Source organism: Leuciscus leuciscus (assembly GCF_965113295.1).
Source record: "Leuciscus leuciscus genome assembly, chromosome: 5".
NCBI classification, from domain to species: domain Eukaryota; kingdom Metazoa; phylum Chordata; class Actinopteri; order Cypriniformes; family Leuciscidae; genus Leuciscus; species Leuciscus leuciscus.
The window spans coordinates 49,254,995-49,274,771 of NC_138729.1; the positions used below are offsets into that span (position 1 = coordinate 49,254,995).

The following is a 19,777-nucleotide window of genomic DNA, read 5'->3' on the forward strand; positions in this document are numbered from 1 at the left end:
AATTACACCATGTAATGAACATAAACGTAGTTGTCTCTCACTATGTTGTGCATAATAGCACCAAAAAAACAGACAAATTACAGCTATGCTCAGTCGAGTTGTATTCTCCATGCGTTTTCCGTGTGCGTTTGCGATGACGTAAGATCACTGCAAACGCACCTGGGTTCGATACAACTAATTGAGTGTGAAACCAGACCAACGCTGCGGGGGGCGCCGGGAACTAGCGCACTCGGGTTCGGACCGCAGCAAACGAACCCAGTGGAAAAACGCCCTTAGTTAAAGGAATAGCTCACTCAGTTCCTAAAGAGATAGTTCACCCAAAAATGAAAATTCTGTCATAATTTACTGACCCTGATGTTGTTCCAGACCTGTATGACTTTCGTTCATCTTCGTAAATGCGCTTTATAGATTCATATTTTGTAAATAAAATGGTAAACTATGTTTTTTTTTGTGCAAATAAAGAATCACGTCGATTCATAAAACTGAGGTTAAACCGCTGGAGTCGCATGGATTACTTTAATCATGGCTTTACCACTTTACTGGGCCTTGAAACTGGTAGTTGTGTAGCTGTCAATGGAGGGACAGAAAGCTTTCAGATTTCATTAAAAAGATCCACATGTGTGTTCTGAAGATGAACGAAAGTCTTGCAGGTTTGGAATGACATGAGGATGAGTAATTAATGACATAATTAAATTTTTTGGGTGATTTATCCCTTTAAAATAGACAGAAGGATAGATTTAGTCCAAAATATACACTGTTAGGGGGCAAAAAAGTATTTTTTATATGACATGACTTTTCCTAGCAAGTTCACAAACTCATTAAGGAACCAAATTAGAATTAAGGCTTTTTATTTTATCGCCTGACATTTACAAAATATTTCCATTTCAAATAAATGTTGTTCTTTTGAACTTTATATTCATCAAAGAATCCTAAATAAAAAAAAATGTCATGGTTTCCTTCCACAGAAATACTAAGCAGCACGACTGGTTTAAAGATAATCGGATTTGGACTGACAGTGTGAATCTAGCCATAGTGAACTACTTTACGTCAACATTTTGGCCATAGTCAACGCTTCATTTACACATGTGGCTGATGCTGATGCCTCTCTCAACCACAAACGCCATCTTTCATCAGTTTTTTGCACTCTTCTCTTTAACTTTCGGCAGAACTCGAAATGTTTTTTCTCTGTGCGACCGATTAGTACAAAACACAACCATTTTTCCGCAGCAATAATCAGTGGCATTGTTTACGTTCAGTGCCTCCAAAATGGCCGACTTCCGGATTGATGACGTGTAGTGAAAACCCTCTATAATAATAATAATAAGAAGAAGAAGAAGAAGAACGGAGTGTCTATTTACAGTAAGTGCAAATTTACACTAGGAAAGGCGAGTAGCAAACAATATGGACCCAAATCGACCCGAGTTCAAATTCACCTTTTGCCGAACTCTCTCTACTCCCTTTTCCCATCACATCAGATCGGAAAGGCATTTATTTTCAATGAAAATGAAGAAAATATTCAAAAGCTGGAAATAAAGTGCCTAATGTGTGTTTGAAAGTGTTTAGGGTTAGGGTTAGGGGTGTCGGGAGGGCTTGTCCCAATAAGGCAGCATCCATATAATTTTAATAAATATGATAATTTACACTCTGTTATTATTGCATACTGTTTGATGTACAACAACACTGAGGTGCAAATAGTATCTGCCACTATTTATAAGTATAAACAGCATTTTACTACTATTTACACTTAGTGCAAAGAAAATAGGCCTACTGCTATTTTTACAGTGTGAATAGAATATATCGCTATTTTCACTTAGTGCAAATAAGAAAAGTTTCTTGAGGAGCAAATCAGCATGTGATTTGTGAAGGATCACGTGACACTAATAAACATGTAAAAAAATGGTACTTTTGAACGGTCCTGTAGTGGTTTTGTCTGCAGTAAGTGGCAGCTAATTAGTGCGGTATTAGCATTCATGTGTGCTCGGAGAAATTTAAAGTCCTTCTAGGGACAAGTCGGTCATAAACACTGATTCATTTCAGCTGGGATGGTGTTCATCGTTTGCTTGTAATTGATTTTTTTTCTATGATGTTATTACTGGCAGACTGTAGCACCTGCGAGTGCTGCTAATGTGCCATCTTCCCTTCAGATGCTACTTCACCAATCACTGTTGCCAGCGTAACCGTTTCATAAAATTTCACGGCTCGCCATCTGCTCTTCCCAGACAGACGGAGGCTCACGCGCTCATCAGCCGCGGAGACGAGCATTAACACGGATGATCTCAACCGGGAGCCGGACAGGTGCTTCCTATCCGTTAAATACCAGCGTCTCTTCATTGAGGCACTTTTGGACTTTGTGGAAGATAAAAAAACAAAACAAAACAAAAACATCTTCCTTAAAGGTACAATATGCAAGAATTTTTTGCCGCTAGAGGGCGCTACATTCCAAACAACAACAACGGCGTAGCTTGATGACGATGTGAAGGAGCGTGGAATGATGGGAACTGTCGTTTTAAACTCCACCGTGGATGTAAATCAGTCAGACGGGAATCGAAAAATCATGTTCATGGATGAGGCTAAGTTCTATTTTTATAAATGTTGCGTTTAATGACATGCTTTTTGTGGCGAGGGGGGCGTGGTTCAGCGCGGTCTGTGATGGGAGAGAGAAGAGACGAGCAAGTAGGTCAAGTGCAAATGACGAACACCTGTGTCTTATTGCAGTATTATTGGCGTGGAGAGACCGCTTATAAGCCGCGCTGGAACGAGAGAGAGACTGGAGAGAAAATTGGACGCAGAGGAAGAAAACCGGTGGATCCGAGCTCTCATTTTTGAACTGTTTTGTGCCGTCGCGGTTGCCACAGTGAATGCGCGTTGTGCGCGGCTTTTGTTTGTTTTGCTTTATTTGAATAAAGTACGAGTCCCAGTCACGCCGACCCCTGTCTTCTTCCTTCCTGGCTCTTAAACCTCATCACACTTTTATTTCATTAAAATGAATTAACCGCAAGAAAACTAAGGTTTAATACTAAATTGGTTATCATAGATGTTACTGTATTTGTTGAATTCATTGTTGTGATAACGCTGCGCAGTTTTACGTGTTCTAAACAATTGTTGTAAAAGTACATTCGAACATGCCCACATCATTTGCCAAAATACTGATTAATCTTTATGTATAACACATGTTATGTTTATGTACATGGCCATAAACACCAGACGTGATAAACAATGTCAATAAACTAAACACAAATCTAAAGCAATAATACTTTCCTTACATAAACATAACTATTACCGAATGCTACATTTGGAAAATATAAAATTAAGCATGCTTTGTCGACAGAACCAGCTGCAATCGGTAAAGAATAATTGTGTTCCATAACGACTGCAAGAAACAAGCTAACGTTTGTTGCTTGATAGACGCTACAACTTCCGCATTTGTCCAGGACTCCACGCAGTACGAGCGGAAACCGAGGGTAACGCGGATATGACGCAATTGACTGGCGACTCCCAGCTCCCCCCTGCTCTAACGCCCCGTTTCCTTGGTTAAAATCGCAATTTTCTCACGATTTAAAAATAGTTGGAAACATTTGGGATATTGTAAGTAATCAACTTAACAAAATATATAACACTGGCCTTGAGATTTTGCGATATTTTAATGCAAAATTCTTACATATTGCACCTTTAAGGCCCCCTGAAATCAAAATTGAAGTTTTTTAGAACAAGCTTGCGTGATCCAAAACAATGACAAAATTTGCATTTAGGAGATAAAAACATTCAAAACTTATAGTCTCTCGCTTCCGCTAAAATGGATCATAGATTTTTATGACATCACCGTGGACTTCAGCTTCTCATCACATCTTCTGTCCAATCAAATGCTCTTAGAATCTAAAGCTCCGCCCCCATATGCTATAAATACCACTTGGACAAAGCGAACGTTGACACGTCACGGAGCAATATGAGTTGGAGATGTGTGTTCGGTTGCTCAAACGCTCGAGTTTTATTCCGTTGTCCAACTGTACGTTGGTTAAGAATGGAATGGCTTGAATTTATTCACACCTCTACTATTGCGCCAAATGTATCAGCGCTCGGTTTTGCTTCCATGTAAAGTACGACTTGCAATCTGTGAGGTAAACTATTGGCTATAAAAGGGGGAGGAGCCATTCAGTATGTCCCGCCTTGGCTTTAATGTTTCAAAGCATCATACAAAGCAACACATTCCAAGGCACTTCAGTGGGCCTTTACTTTATTCCTAACTCTTACTACAGTCTTAGAACAAAAAGGTTCAATGAGGTTCTATGTAGAATTCTTGACTCAATTTTAAAAATAACTAATTATGCCAAAAAGGTTCTATTTAAGGAGAAATGTCTTAAACGATTGTATTACTTTCATTTTAATGGGTAATTAATTTTTTTCTAGTGATAAATTATGTTTACAAGCTGCTTAATGCATACAATTTCATTAAAATGACAAATTAATTATTACAAAATTAAAACTAAATCCATAAAATGATCTCATGATGGGAACCCCTGAAAGGTTCAATATAAAGTGCCTGACAGAACCCTTTAAAGTTCTAACCTTTTCTTCTAAGAGTTTAGTTTATAGCTAATTAGCTAATTCATGCTAACAACGTGCTAAGACATGCATCATGATAATTCATGTTAGCGATGTGTTAAAACTTGCTAATTCACGCTAGCAAAGTGTTAAATAATGCTATCAATGTGGTAAAACATGTTAGCAAAATGTTAATTCATGTTAGCAATGTGTTAAAACATGTTAGTTCACGCTGGCAATGTGCTAAAATATGCAAGCAACATGATAATTCATGCTGGCAAAATGTTAAATCTTGCAAGCAATGTGATAAAACATGCTAGCAACATGTTAATTCATGTTAGCAACATACTACTTATGCAAGCAACATGTTAATTCATGCTAGCAAAATGTTTAAAAAAAATGCTAGCAATGTGCCAAATATGACAACATGCTAAAAATATTTTAAATCATGTTAACAACATGCTAAAAATGTATTAAATCATGCTAACCACATAGAAGCAACATGCTAATCATACTAACAACATTTTAATCATGCTAACAAAATGCTGGCAACATGTTAATCATGCTAGCAACATGCTAAAACATGCTAGTATCATTTTTGACTTTCTCTGAATAAAACCTTCAAACTTCCAGCTTTTCAAAGTTACTTTAAACCTTCAGACCTGGCTTTGTCAAGCCAACATCAAAGTTTGTCATCAAACTTTACTCATCTAGTTTAATTTGTTTATTAACAGGCCTGTACACGCTTCATGTGAGAATTCTGCCATTTTTTTCTTTACAAATCATCATAAAAAGTCATTTCCACCACATCAAAGTGATATTTACCTTGGTTTACCTTTCTTTTCTTCACACATCACTTCCTCTCGCTCTTCAAGTTTACTAACCCTGAGGAAAAAAAGTAAGGAGCATAACTGTGGTGGAAAGGATGGGAAACTGAGGGACATTTGAATGAGACCACTTTAGTATCTGCATTAAAAAGAGCAAATTTCCTTGCTCTAATACATTGGTTTTGTTTTTTTGAAGATCAAATTAATTTTGCATATTAATTATAATATTTATATATTAATATTTTCTGCATTTCACCTCTGCTCTAACTTGTTTCCTAATCTATCTTTCTAAAAAACCTGCCATATATTAGTATGAGCATATTACTCAGTGGCAGATTACTTATTCTGCATTTGTAAGTCGCTTTGGATAAAAGTGTCTGCTAAATGAATAAATGGTTTTCTTTTTTGGTGTACAGTATGTTTAATACAGACAAAATGTGTTGAAATGCTGCAGATAAACAGTAAAAGTGATGCTTTCATCTGCTGGCACTTACAGTTTTACAATAATACAATAATAGCGGCTGATCCCACACGCCTTTCTTTTAATTATTCTTTGTCTTGTTTTCTTTAACGCTCTTTTCTCAGTGTTTCATCTAACAGCCCCAGGTCTTAAACCCCTGTAGTAAGAGGAGATAGATGTGCTTGTAATACTCAGGCAGCGTGAGTAAAACTAATGATTATGATTATTATGATGAATGGGGAATGTAGAGAGTAAAAACTGAGTTAGTGATGACGGTCCCCCTTCTGTTGCTGAACACTGGGACTGTATCTGCACTGATTTACACAGAATACATTATGTTCAGTGGGTTTTGGGACCTCTGTGCATTAACCCTTTGATTGTCATCATGTTACAAGCACTGTTTATCTTAGCAACGCTATCGTTGGAGCTCTGAGGATTGTTTTGAGAAAAACAACAACAACACATTTCACATAAAGCACTGTATTGGAGCTTGATCTGTTTTTCCAAAAGCACGCGATCATGACGTCGGAAACTTTGTTAGCTGGAGAACCACGTGACTGCTTCAGTATCGAGGTTAAAGATAGCGAATTCCAGTGCGGTTTTCATCACTCTTATGCACTGTGTTTTTTTCAATATTACAATTTATATATGAAGCACAAATTAATTTTGCCCATGAAATAAGAAGTATTGAGGAATGGTCAGAATAGACAGATCAGAGATTATATTTATGAATTTATTTATTTTAGTGCCAGTACACTGACATGAATTAATAACTTTTATTTCTTAAAAAAATAAATAATAATAATAATAATACAAAAAATATATATATATACAAAAAAAATATTTATGACCTGATTCGCAAAGCTTTGTCTAGCAATCTCTAGTCTACACTTTAGTATACACTGGCTGCTATTTTATATTTTTAAAAAGTATCCAAAACAGTATGCATTATGTATGCACTGCGCATTTAAAAAAATATTGTTATGGCATGGCCTCATTATGTTGAATGTTTAAATCTGCAAAATTTGAATCAATCATTGAGTCAAGAAAAATATTTATTTCCGCAATGCATACAGAAATATTGCTAACTTTGCACAGTTTACATTCTGCATTTACTTCAAAGTGACCTATACCTTTGGCCAAATTCTAAAGCATTACTTTAAGGTTTCCTTGTTACAGTGTAATTATACATTTAAGTACTGAGTAATAATCAGTAATAATGTATTTTTATGGTTTTTTTTAGAGTATCACATTGCAAAATCACGTCTTCTGCATGATGCATGAGATGAGGAGGAGAGTCATACAAATCAGGCTTGAGAAAACAACTGATACAAAACTTTCCATGCAAAGTACAAGCCTTACCGTCTCTGAACACACAGGTGTTTCATTAGCATAACACCATGTGATCTTGCATATGATAATGCATGATCCATGTCTTGCGTGTTCTCCGGTTACATCCTTCACAATATCTTGAGCTCGACTGATAATGTATCGCTATTCTGAGTTTCCTGAAGAGAAAAAAGACAAAACATGTGATTTAATGGCAAAATAAATGATAAAACCATTGGTTTATAACTAAATAACACGAATCACCTTCAATCCCAGAAGTCCTTGCATGATTTGGTAGCATTTTTAATGTTTATATTTGTATTTATTACTATGATTAGTCATGTGATTTGCTATTATTTGTTGTGAGTTGCATGCAATCCTTTATAAGCAAAAAAACTTAAAATGTTATTCAATATATTTTACAGTAGTGTTAAAGTCTTCTTTTATATTTTTACAGTAAATTTAACAATATGTTTCTGTGGAATCGATCACATTTTTGTGCTTGTCTTGGTGATGTATTACATATATCCAGTGACTAACAAAACAATAATATTTACATATTGTCAGCAAACATGCTAAACACTCTCATATATTTAATCTCCTTAATTAAGACACTAACCGATGGCTCCCCAAGACACCGAGTATTTAAGCCAATTGCAGTATTAATAACCTCATTAATTGAACGACATAATTGCGTATCAAGAGCCAGGCTGCTGTGCGGGTTCAGAGGGGAAGGGTTCATTTTCTCAGAGAACCAGACATGCATTATTTACGTACGCCCATTAATAATACATCGTAGCGGGGTGAAAAATACATTTCCCCCCCACTCAGCAAACCTGCAGAAAAGCAAATGATTTTAATATTCATGGCTGGCGTGAAGAACGACGAGCTACGGTTGCGGGGAACAAGAAAGACTACTTTTCATCTCCTCCAGCTATAAATAAAAATGTGCACAGAAACAAACTTCATTTATTTTGCTAAACAAATGACTGACCTGGCAACACTTGTGGGTGAAACAAAAGAAACATTAGAGAGATAAATGGCGCCCGTGATAATGGGCTGTAGAGAGGGGTGAGCGTGCCTATTAGACATGTATATTATAATGGCAAAAAATTCTCAGGAAAACAGCATTATGAGGAATAAAATGAGGAGAGGGATTTATCATGTGCGTAGATGAGGAAATGATCATAGCAAATCCCAACAGCCCGTGCCTAAAGCCTGACACACAACTATCATTAGTTTACACCAGTACATGCTGAAACTAATGCAATATTTCTGGAATACAAGAGTGTGCAGAACAACGGTTAAAGGAATAGTTCAGACAAAAATTAGAATTCTGTCATCATTTGCTAGTTCATCCACATGTCAATCCAAACCTGCATGACTTTCGTTCTTTTGCAGGGCACAAACATACTTTTATCACATTAAAGCCACTCTAAAAACTGTTGGGTTGAAAAAATAACTTTTTGTTTATTATTACAATACAATTTGGGTTGTTTTGTAACCCACTGCACTATAATTTTGACCCAGCATGTTGGGTTGTTTATTTAATCCAGAATAATGTTTTGATTTATGCAAGCTTTTTTTTTCCGGGAATACTAACTTATTTTTACCTCATAAGTGGGTTAATATTTCCAGATAAATACACTACACAACCACTGTGTTTACATGATACGTCCTTTATTTAGTTCTAAATACAGCATAGTTTACAGTTTTTATTAATGTATACTGTGAAAGCATATACTGACCTGATGTGGTGAAGGTCTAAAAAGGTTAAAAAAACATCATATATATATATATATATATATATATGTAAAGGGTAACACTTTATTTTACAGTGTCCTTGTTACACGTTACATGTTGTTACTGTAGTAATTACTATAAATGATGCATAATTACATGCAACTAACCCTCAACCAAACCCCAAACCTAACCCTAACCCTTAATGATTATTACTCAGTACTTAAATGTATAATTAGCTACACTGTAACAAGCACACCTTAAAATTAAGTGTAACCAAAAAAATTATAAAAATAGTTTAAGCAATTTTCTTTGAAATTTGAATTTTCTTTGAGCTTGAAACATTAAGAGGATGAGAAAATAAGAATTTTATTTTTAACAGTGGTTTTGAAGGTCCAAAATGGTCTAAAACATCACCTTTTTTATCTAAAAAAGTATATATATATTTTTTACAAATCCTTCAAAAATGTATTTTTTACATTTTTAGTTATTCCTTTAAATCTCTCTCCTTTTTTTTTACTTTAGGAAATGTAGGCCTGTGCCCCAAAACACTGTCTCTTTAAATGAGCTAAAAGCACAAAATATGATTTTTAGTGAGTTTGTTTTGTATATATATGTGCATTTGCCTGCATTTGGTGAAAGTCCTCCTCAGCATTAATTACTGCATATGACAAGCAGCTTGACAGGCGTGTAGAGCTCATTATCCCAGCTCACTGGAAACTTTGCAATTTACGAGTGAGGCAGACCAACCATGGGCCAAATTAATCTTTGCTCTCTCTCCTTCCAGCGAGAGAAAAAAAAAAAAAAAAAAAAACTTTTCTAATATTCTCATTAATAGGCTTGTGCTCTGGACCTCATTATGTGTCAAACATTAACCAAGGATCCGAACGTTAACAAAGAGTGCTGGAATCCACGAGGAGCGTGTTCATATACGCCTGTCTTTCTGCTTTATACGAGGATGTTCTCAACGAGGTCTTTTAATCATAACCCATGTTTCTCCTGAAAGAGGATCGTTACGAGCTGCCGTGTTTCATCTCGAGGAGAGAATGAGTTGTGAAAACATTTGGTTGTGTGAAATGTTTGAGCCTCGAGATAAAATAAAAAAATGAAGCTCGCTTTGATTTAAGTGTTTGTTTTATATTTCATTAGCATAAAAGTGTATGTGTAAATTAATCTGTGAACTTCTATAAAATCTCAAAAAATACTTTTTATAACCCCTCACAATGAAGTTTAAATCAATAGATTTTAATCTAAGGCATAAAAGCAAGCATCAGCGTCACTCATATTTGGGCTTAGAGATCAAAACGAACCACTTATCCTTATAAGAATTAAACAATGGCACATATTTTGTCCCGGGACAGATATTATGATGACGTGTTGAGGTGTGCTATTGATTTTCTAAATAGTACAATTTTAAATACCTGAAAAATCTCATATGGACCATAAAAATATATTTTTTATATTTTTTTATAGACTTTTAGACCTGGACGATACTTGGAAGATTAGCCTGCTAAAATCACCAGAAACACCCATGTGATTAAAAAACAGTGATCCAGATGGTCGCTTATTGGCTAAACTCAAAAAAATTAAAAATAAAAGTCCTACCACAAGTGTTTTGTTGTTATACTGTCCATCAAGGAAAATAATATCCAAACACTAAAGTAATATAGCACAGCTCTTTTTACATGATTATTCCACAAATGCACTAAATTAATCCATGTTCAGTCATATGAATAATTAAGGTTAGAATTGTATTGCATTGCTCAATACACCCACATGCACGTATAGATCTAGTAACTAAATCAGTTCATGGATTTAAACAGCACTTGATTTCTCACATTCAGCCTTTATAAATCCGCTTGAACAATTTACTTGTGCGTTTGATGGAATGAAGGAAAAAAGGGCAGATAAACTCTCATTTTCGAGGAAGTTTCCACATAAAACATCTGCAAACGAATGGAAATGAAGATGTGGTAATCAGCATAACGAAAAGACTTTTGTGAAGCGTAATAATCCTCTGGTTTTGAGCGCACATGTCCTCCACACTGCATTAGCACGCTGTCAGAATGCAAGAGACACCAGCTAATGTAGGTCAGATGGGTTACAGTGGAATAACTTACACACATTTTGACACTAAGTCTGGATTTTGTCCTAGTGTAGTGTGAGAGAGAGAACATGTGATGCACACTGAAGCAGGGCTATAGATAGGCCTAACTAAAACTTAAACTAAAACCATACTTTTTATTTATTTATTATTTCTTTAGTGTGTAATGTTGCTGTTTGTGCATGAAAAAGCTCTGCAAAGTAACAAAGCACAAAGTCCCTCCAGCGGGAGTTCTTCTCTATATCAGTGTCAGTGTTTCTGAACTCCTGAAACGCCTCCGTTGTAGTCTTGAGTTTTCTTCCAGGAACAAACACATCACAATATTCCTCATTTAAATAATTAATATGCAGAATAAAGGGGCGGGGCCTGGTTGAGTTAGTTAGTAGTGTGTTGAAACTTGTGGGCTGCATCCGAAATCACATTCTTTCCTACTAAATATTAGGCGAAAAACCGTATGTGACAAAAGTAGTATGTCCGAATTAACAGTACTGATAAAAGAATAGGCAAAAAGACCTGCTACTTCCGGTGAGATTCTGAAGTGTGCATATGATGGACATTTTATTATCCCATGAGGCCATAGGAGAGGATTTATGAATGACAGTGAAGCGACGCAACTGACACTGGTAGGTCACATGATGATGACGATGTGATACATCCAGATTACATTCATACTATATAGAACCAACTTCTTTTTATTTTATTACTTATTTAAAATGTGATTTCGGATGCAGCCGTGGTTATGTTAAGGGGAGGGACATTTCCCAAACACGTTCAAAGCGGTTGACCAATCACAACACACTGGTCCAGCCGACCAATCAGAGCACATGGAAGGAGGGGCTTCATAGAGACAGGAACTAAACAGAGCGTTACTGACAGACTGGGAAGAGAGGAGCTGCAACAATGGAGAATATGAGGAAAATAATCAACATTTAAGCATGAAAACCTGTTCTAGCAGAGCCCAAAATCAACTAAAACTAAACTAAACTAGTTTTTTTTTTAAATATTAAAATAAAAATATATACACACATTTATAAAAATAAAACAATACTACTAATAATGACAAAAACACAAAAAACTGACATAAACTGAAAACAGAAAATAAAAAGTCATTAAAAAAAATTTAAAACTATAATAGTATCCCAATGATCCTAAAATAACACGCACTTAATATAATTCAATATTCAATAATTCAATAGTAATTAGAACCACATTTCTACATCTTTTGAAGAAATTGGGTTGTTGTTGTTCATGCAGAAATCACGTTTACTGACACAAGGCATAAAATCGATTGCTCAGAAAAAATAACAACAGTGATGCATATGATTATAATTTTAAATATAGCTAAATCAATAAGTTTTGATAGCTAAAAAGTTCCTTGAACAAGCGTCCTCATAAACTCCACCTGGAAAATGCTTCCATATAGAGTTATTAAAGGGATAGTTCACTTTGAAATTAAATTTTGGTATGTTTTAGCTTACCTCAAGGGCATCCAAGATGTAGGTGTCTTTTTTTCCGCAGTAGTTTCAATTTTGATATTTTTAGGTCAAACCGTTCTTGTCTGTCAGTCATATAATGCAGGTCGATGGTCACCACCTCAAAGAGCAAGCACAGAGTCCAAATTAAAACAATTCCCCGTCATCCAAATTAAACAATTCCCCATCGTAAGTACACATTGATGGCCTAAGACATGAAACGAGCGGGAAACTAGAAAACTGACAGTATTTATCTCGTTTTTACCTCTTGAACACAGCCACGTCCAAGTGATCTGAGAGCGCGGGCGGGTATAGATATATACACTAGATGTCGCCTTGGCTACGGTTTCGTTCCAATGAATTGCAGTAGCCAAGGCGACTTCTATTGTATATATCTATACCTGCCCGCGCTCTCAGGGCAATTTAATTTCAAAGTGAACTATCCCTTTAAGGTTCATTTCCACAAAAATGGTGCAGATCATATTTTCCCCAGTAACCTGACAGGCCCCGGACGTTTTGAAATGCACTGGCCCACACAATATCTAATGCATATGAATTTGCGCTCGGGGGTGAGCCGGGTGGGAACAGACAGAGAATGGTCATGATGAAAGGTCAAGCACTTCAATCCATTTATATGCATGTTGACAGACAGACAGACCGACCATCCAAACCCATACACCAGATCAGCTGGAGAAAACGACTAAAAAGGATTCAGCCTCCGGCCTGGAGCTCACGCAATCCTCATAAGAATCAGCCTACATATATTCAGACAGATTGCTAAAGATCAATATCTTTATGGAAGAATTTTACCTAGTGTGCTCTGTGCTAGTGCCAGTGAAGTGTGAGACAGTATTTGGTTCGACAGCCATAGCCCAACCCTCCCGTTCCTCACAGATTATCATTTATTTTCAGTTTGGACTGTCATTTTGTCTGGTTGATGGCTCATCGTGCTCAGTCTCAGGTGCAGGTTGTTGAAATAGCACTCGCAATTGAATGTGCGATGTCAGATTTTATCACTCCGTGACTAATAGTCACATTTAAATGGTGGTGGTACATTCAGAGGTGGTGCATGATGGAATGACAAATGTTAATATTTCTGTATAAAACATCCATTGCATGCAAATGTTTACATATCACAGTATGTTTGCATTATATTTTGTCTTTTTTATATGCAGTATATGGCATTAAGCAACATAAAAGTGTATGCCTGTGCATTCAGAATATATTCTCATTGAAAGATGAGCTGCGGTGAATCACACATTCACAACTAGCTGGACTACTCTCCTTATCTGTCTCTCTTTCTTGATTGTAAAGACTGTATACGGATAGATAACTGGGTTACACTTTATTTTAAGGTGTCATTGTTACAGTGTATTTATATATTTAAGTACTGAGTAATTATAATTAACTACATGTACTTACTATACGATTAGGTTTTGGTTGAGGGTTAATTGCATGTAATTATGCATAATTTACTGTTATTATTACGGTAAGTGCATGTAACATGTAACAAGGACACTGTTAAATAAAGTGTTACCGATAAGTGTATATGTAAAGTACTTACACAACAGTGCACTAGCATTACTTGTCATAAGTAATTTGTTGACCTTTTCATAAATGCTTGCATGAAAAAGTCAAGTGTGGGTGAACGAAGCTGTACAATACCTTCTCAGCCTCCGGCTAAACAACAGATCGGCCTCGGAGACAGAGCCGTGCTCACGTGTGTATAATAAGAGTGTGTATCTACAGTGAATGTATACCGGGATGTAAAATCTACTACATGAGCAAGAAAAATAAAAATGTATTGTCTGTTCTTGTTGAAATATACTAAATATATAGTTATATACTAAATATATACTAATTATATAGTAACTAAAATATATTCAAAAAATATTTTGTACCGTATATGCTAAAAATATTTTTTTAAATTTATATATATATAAATCAAATTTTACATATACACATATATAAAAATATATATACGGTACAAAATATTTTTTTAATTTATGTATATATATATATATATATATATATATATATATGTGTGTGTGTGTGTGTTTCGAATATATTTTAGTAACTTATTTTTCCAGATTTTTTGACATTTTTGACAATATTATTTACACTGGATATATACAGTATATATATATATATATATATATATATATATATATATATATATGTATATCACTGTAAAAAATGATTTTATGTCAAATTAAATAAAACAGGAAAAATCATGTATCTTTTGCTAAAAATCATTTTGTACAAATGAAAACTTTTGTATATTAAGTAAATCCTAATTATGTACTCATTTTTTACTTGTAAATATTAGACATCCAACAGACAAGTAAAATTTACTTCTGACTCTCTGGCATATTTACATGCATTAATTAAGTACTTGAAGCAAATTTAAAAAAATCAAGTAAAATTTAGTCCTTGAAGAAAGGAATCTGCGCATGCGCGGAAAGAACACCACACGCGATGATTGAGGGATTTCCACTCTCCACTCCAACGGCTCTCCACAGGTAAGCAACAGTAAAAAAAACTACATTATATTACGGATTTATAATGATTTTTTGATTAATTCAACGATTGTCTTGTCATCACTTCATTCTATACATTTGAAAAGTTTAGTGTTCTTAAGTTTAGAGACGTGCTCCAGAAAAAAGTTCACGGAGACGCAGAGGCAGAAAGCACCCTGTTTATGTTCTTTCTTTTACAAAACCACAATGTTTTATTTCGATTGAAAGTGGAAAAAGTAGACATTTAACAGTTTATTTTTTCATATTTCATAAGTCTGTAATCTTTATTACCAAAAATGACGGAGTATTTTAAGTCTAATTTGCTGCTATGTGGAAATAAAATCGAGCAAAACGCGCGGGCGCCTTTGCCGACTCAAAGAGGGTTAATATAATGACGAGTTAGCTTTGTAGCCATATTTTTTTCTCAGTTTTAAACTTTACGTTTTACACGATTTATCAGTAATTACGCCTAAAAACCATGAATATGTCACTTAAATCATGATCTTTTTGTTTAATATTTGTTATTTTGTGTGCAATTTTCTTTATAGATGACAAATATTGGCCACGAATTAACAATAGGCCTAAGTGAGAAGGTTCTCGTTCCCTCATCGTGCACATTATAATTCATTCCCTCATTCATTTGCTAAATCGTGCATACTATCTATTAAATGGTCCCTGCTTTTACTAAATCGTGACCACGTTGTAAATGACAATAATTCGTACTCCCAAATTCCTAATTCGTAGCCTTGATATCTGCTGTGTGTCACATGTTAGCATTAATGTGTGTAAGGATGTTTTTAATGATTTGGTATAAATGAAATGAATAATGTGAATGCAAATTAATTAACTTTTAATTTAAAAGTATTTGCCGTTTACTGATTATTGTTTTTTTCTCTCTCTCTTTTCTTAATTTCAGGATATTTCTCAAATGCATTCAGTCCTTTGTGCCTCCGTTGCTGTAAACCGGTTGAGAGGGACAAAGAGAGAGACCAAACACACTGAATTGTTATTATTGTCATTATAGGTTTCTGTAGATGCTTATTTCTTAATAAATTACTCTTAACTGCACATTGTCACAGTATTATTTTGTCACATTATAAGAGTAACATTTAATTTAATTTAAAAATAATTACCAGCACTGCATAAAACAAGTAAAATGTATTTAAAATATCAAGTGGTTTTACTTAATTATATTAATTATATCAGATTTGTAAGTAAAAATTACTCAATATAATTTAACAGGCCAAGTTATATGTACTTATTCACTTTGTGAATTTTACTCAGCTTAGTTAAGTAGATTTACTTAATTTCCATCAATGTGAAATTTACTTGAAAAATATTCGTGCAAAAACTTGCCTTATAAAAATTGAGTAAATTCTACTTATTGTTTTTCTCAGTGTAGTGTAAGCAATAAGGTACGAGAGGCTGTGCTGTATCGTTAATAAGTAACGGTTGAAGGGTGTTGTTAGGCACGACACGAAGCGGAGTACCTCGAGTACCTTATTGCTTTTATAAAACGGCTACCACACAATATTAAAGTAAAAAAAATAAAATTATTAGTGCAACTTTCATGAAGTTAAATAAATAAAAGCATTCCTTCCGCTAGAAAAAAATAGTCCCTGACCGTGAACAACAACGTTCCAATGTGTAATATGCATGAAAGCTCAAATAAAAACAACAAACCGTTCTCAAACTTTGTCTCATTCTTTTTATTTTTTACAACACAATATTTGTGAAATTTCCTCACACAAATAGGCATAGCTTATCTCTCAGCATGAGAAAACGTTTCTTTTTTTGTTTATTCCGTTATTTTCTCTCTGCACTAAACTAAATATTTACATAGCCTCAATAAAAACACAAGGGCACATATTTTTATAGATAACAGTTAGGTCTTTAATCTATTTTATTAATGTTATTACAACAAGAGATACTTTTTTTATTGTTGTTTATTTAAATTAATTTGAACATCTCCGTTTATTGTGCACGCATTAAATATTTGTCTCATTTCAATCGGCTCCACTGTGGTGATATTTAACACGGTTCTCTTTAGTTGGGGCTCAGCACTGTCAGCAGTGTTTTCTGTTGCAGCAAGAATGTCTAATCATCCCCATATACTGATTGGCTTCATCACTGTCTCCTCTCCACCAGTAAGCTGGTGTGTGGTGGGCGTTCTGGTGCAATATGGCAGCATAGATCAGGTCAGCCGGAACCGGGAACACTTCCCATAAATCCTGATGTACTCGTTACATCATAAGAAGAATGGCATCTACGCTAATTTTTGTGTTTTTGTTTATCCCGAGGTTTTTCCTGCAGCCTGCCGGATCCAGGCTGTATCCAGATCTGATGAAGGACCTGCGCCTGGACCCGATGACAACGCAGTGCCAACTAGTTCGTCCCTATGGAGGATCCCTTTACCACTCTACAGTTAAGGCGTTGTCGGGAAAATTGCATACCACATGCCATCAGAAGATGCGTCTCGCCCGTCTGGAAAAGGCACGAAAAGACAATCGCAACCTTGCTCGGTGTGACGATACAGACTTCTTCCAAGAGGAACTTCATGGTGATTATAGGCACATGCTGAGCAAGACCTCACTGTTTGAATGTCCTACATGCTCACATTGTGGTGCCTATGTATGGAAAGAGGAGAGAAAAGGATTCTGCTGCAACTCCGGTAAGATTAACCTTACATATAATGCCACAAATCCCAAGCCTGGCTCAATCCCACCACAGCCTCCAGATGCTATTCAGGACCTTTTCCTTGATCAAAGTTTTGTGAAGCAAGCAAAACAATACAACAATGCGCTGGCAATGGCAAGTATTGGTATTAAAGAGGTAGCTATGCCTGGCTTCAACCCAGGTGTGCGTATACAAGGCAAAGTTTATCATTACATTGCCGGCCCCCTTCCTGAACAAGGTCGCACACCACTCTTTGCTCAGATCTATTTCCACACTCCTGCTCATGAGCTGGAAAACCGTCGAGCCCATGCCTCAAACAGTGATCTGAATGAAGATTTTTTACTGAGGACGCAAGAGGCATACCATACGTGCAACAGTTTAAGTCAGCCATTGAGTATGTGACCCAAAATGCCAATGCCAATGAACTGAAAATTGAACTAACAGCTCGCACACAACGTCATGACCTTCATCGTGGCACTGTGAATCTTCCATCACTGAATAGTGACGTGGCTGTCATTGCTCCAGGAGTAACAACTACACAGCAGTTTGGGAAACTAGCTGTCACTCTTCACCTCAGAGGAGGAAGGCTTCAGACAATCGACGCCATGCATCCAGCATATGACCCATTGTCATATGTGCTTCTTCTGCCTCAGGGTTCCCAAGGATACCACACTGAGTTGGCAGGTTTCACACCAACATGCTTCTACCGTTACCATCTTGCTGAGAAGATTTGGGAGGCGAGAGGACGCTGGCACTGTCTGTTGCCGCTTCTCCCTTAAGAAAACGTCTTTGTGTATCATTTTTTTTTTTTTGCACTCTAGAACCTACTTTCTACAAAGTCACTATCTGCTATCTACCAGGTAGTTTTTTTTTTTTGGATTATATGGATTTTTGTATCATATCTGTTGTTGCTGGCAATCTTCTTTGTACAATGCCGGCCTGTTCCTGAGCTGTTGCATCAGAGTTTTTACTACTGTTTACTGGCCCTGTGGTCTTGATATCACTCATCGACACCAGCATCAAGATCGTCTAAACGGACAACACTTCACTGCCAAGTTACCCCTCGCCGGACAAGGTAACATCTCCCCGGCTTAGCGAGCAGCCACTCGTCAGCCGGCTGGACAATCTTCGGATCCACTCTGTAAAGCGACATGACGCTAAAGTACTCCATCCCGCAACTGCTTAATTTAAGGAATAACAGCAGTCCAACATATATCTCAGCCATTAAACAACTTAAACTTCAAAGCCGACCCCGCTACATCCATAGAAGCTGCCGTAGAAAGTTTGTTTTCTCTCAGTCTGGTGACTCCATTCCATCCCTCTGGTCAACCGAGCGCATTGTCGCACGGCATCTACGTCATCAGAACGCCTCAGAGGGATTTTTTGCATTAAATGAAGCATGTCCTCCTGGTTATCAATACTTGGAGAAGGCCTGCCACTCCGGTCACGGTGGTGGCCTAGCAGTACTACACCGCAGTGACTTAAAACTCACCCCGCTGTCTCTGCCCGAACTGTCCACTTTTGAATGCCTTGCTTTCAGATGTAAACCACCTTTCACTATGACTATTCTTCTCATTTACCGGCCTCCTAAGCAAAATCCAGCCTTTATCTCAGAGATAAATGAATTTCTCACTTCACTCTGTACCACATCTGCAAACATTGTTATACTTGGAGATTTGAACATTCATGTTGACACCCCCTCCTGTCATCCAGCAGTTGATTTCTTACAGCTATTGGACGTTCTAAATCTCAAACAGCATGTTTACATCCCAACACACAACAGAGGACATACACTTGACCTGGTCATTACTGACTCTGCCCCCATTGAAAATCTGCTGGTATACGATCTCGGAGTGTCCGATCACAAAGTCATCTCAATGGAGGTGAACTTTTCTCATTACATCAAACCAAAACGCCAAATCCATTTTAGAAACATAAAAAATATCAACCCAGACACTTTGGCCTTGGACCTCCTGCAAATCCCATCAGCAACTTTCACATCAGTAAATGAATCAGTGGATTTTTATAACAGCACCCTGAGCAGTATTTTGGACCTCCACGCACCTGTAAAAACACGAACAGTCACTTTCTCACGTACATCTCCCTGGTTC

At 36.3% G+C, this 19,777-nt stretch overlaps 1 protein-coding gene across 1 annotated transcript in view; it reads right to left on the reverse strand.

Annotated features, from left to right (window-relative positions):
* Positions 1-7,213: 7,213 nt before the first annotated feature.
* Positions 7,214-19,777, reverse strand: part of LOC309498665 (uncharacterized protein) — a gene marked incomplete at its 3' end in the record, with an annotated part of 82,140 nt that continues 69,576 nt past the window's right edge. Inside the window, exon 8 of the mRNA XM_082169508.1 lies at positions 7,214-7,334. Within this exon, the coding sequence (XP_082025634.1) occupies positions 7,214-7,334 (121 nt within the window). The remainder of the gene's footprint in view (positions 7,335-19,777) is intronic.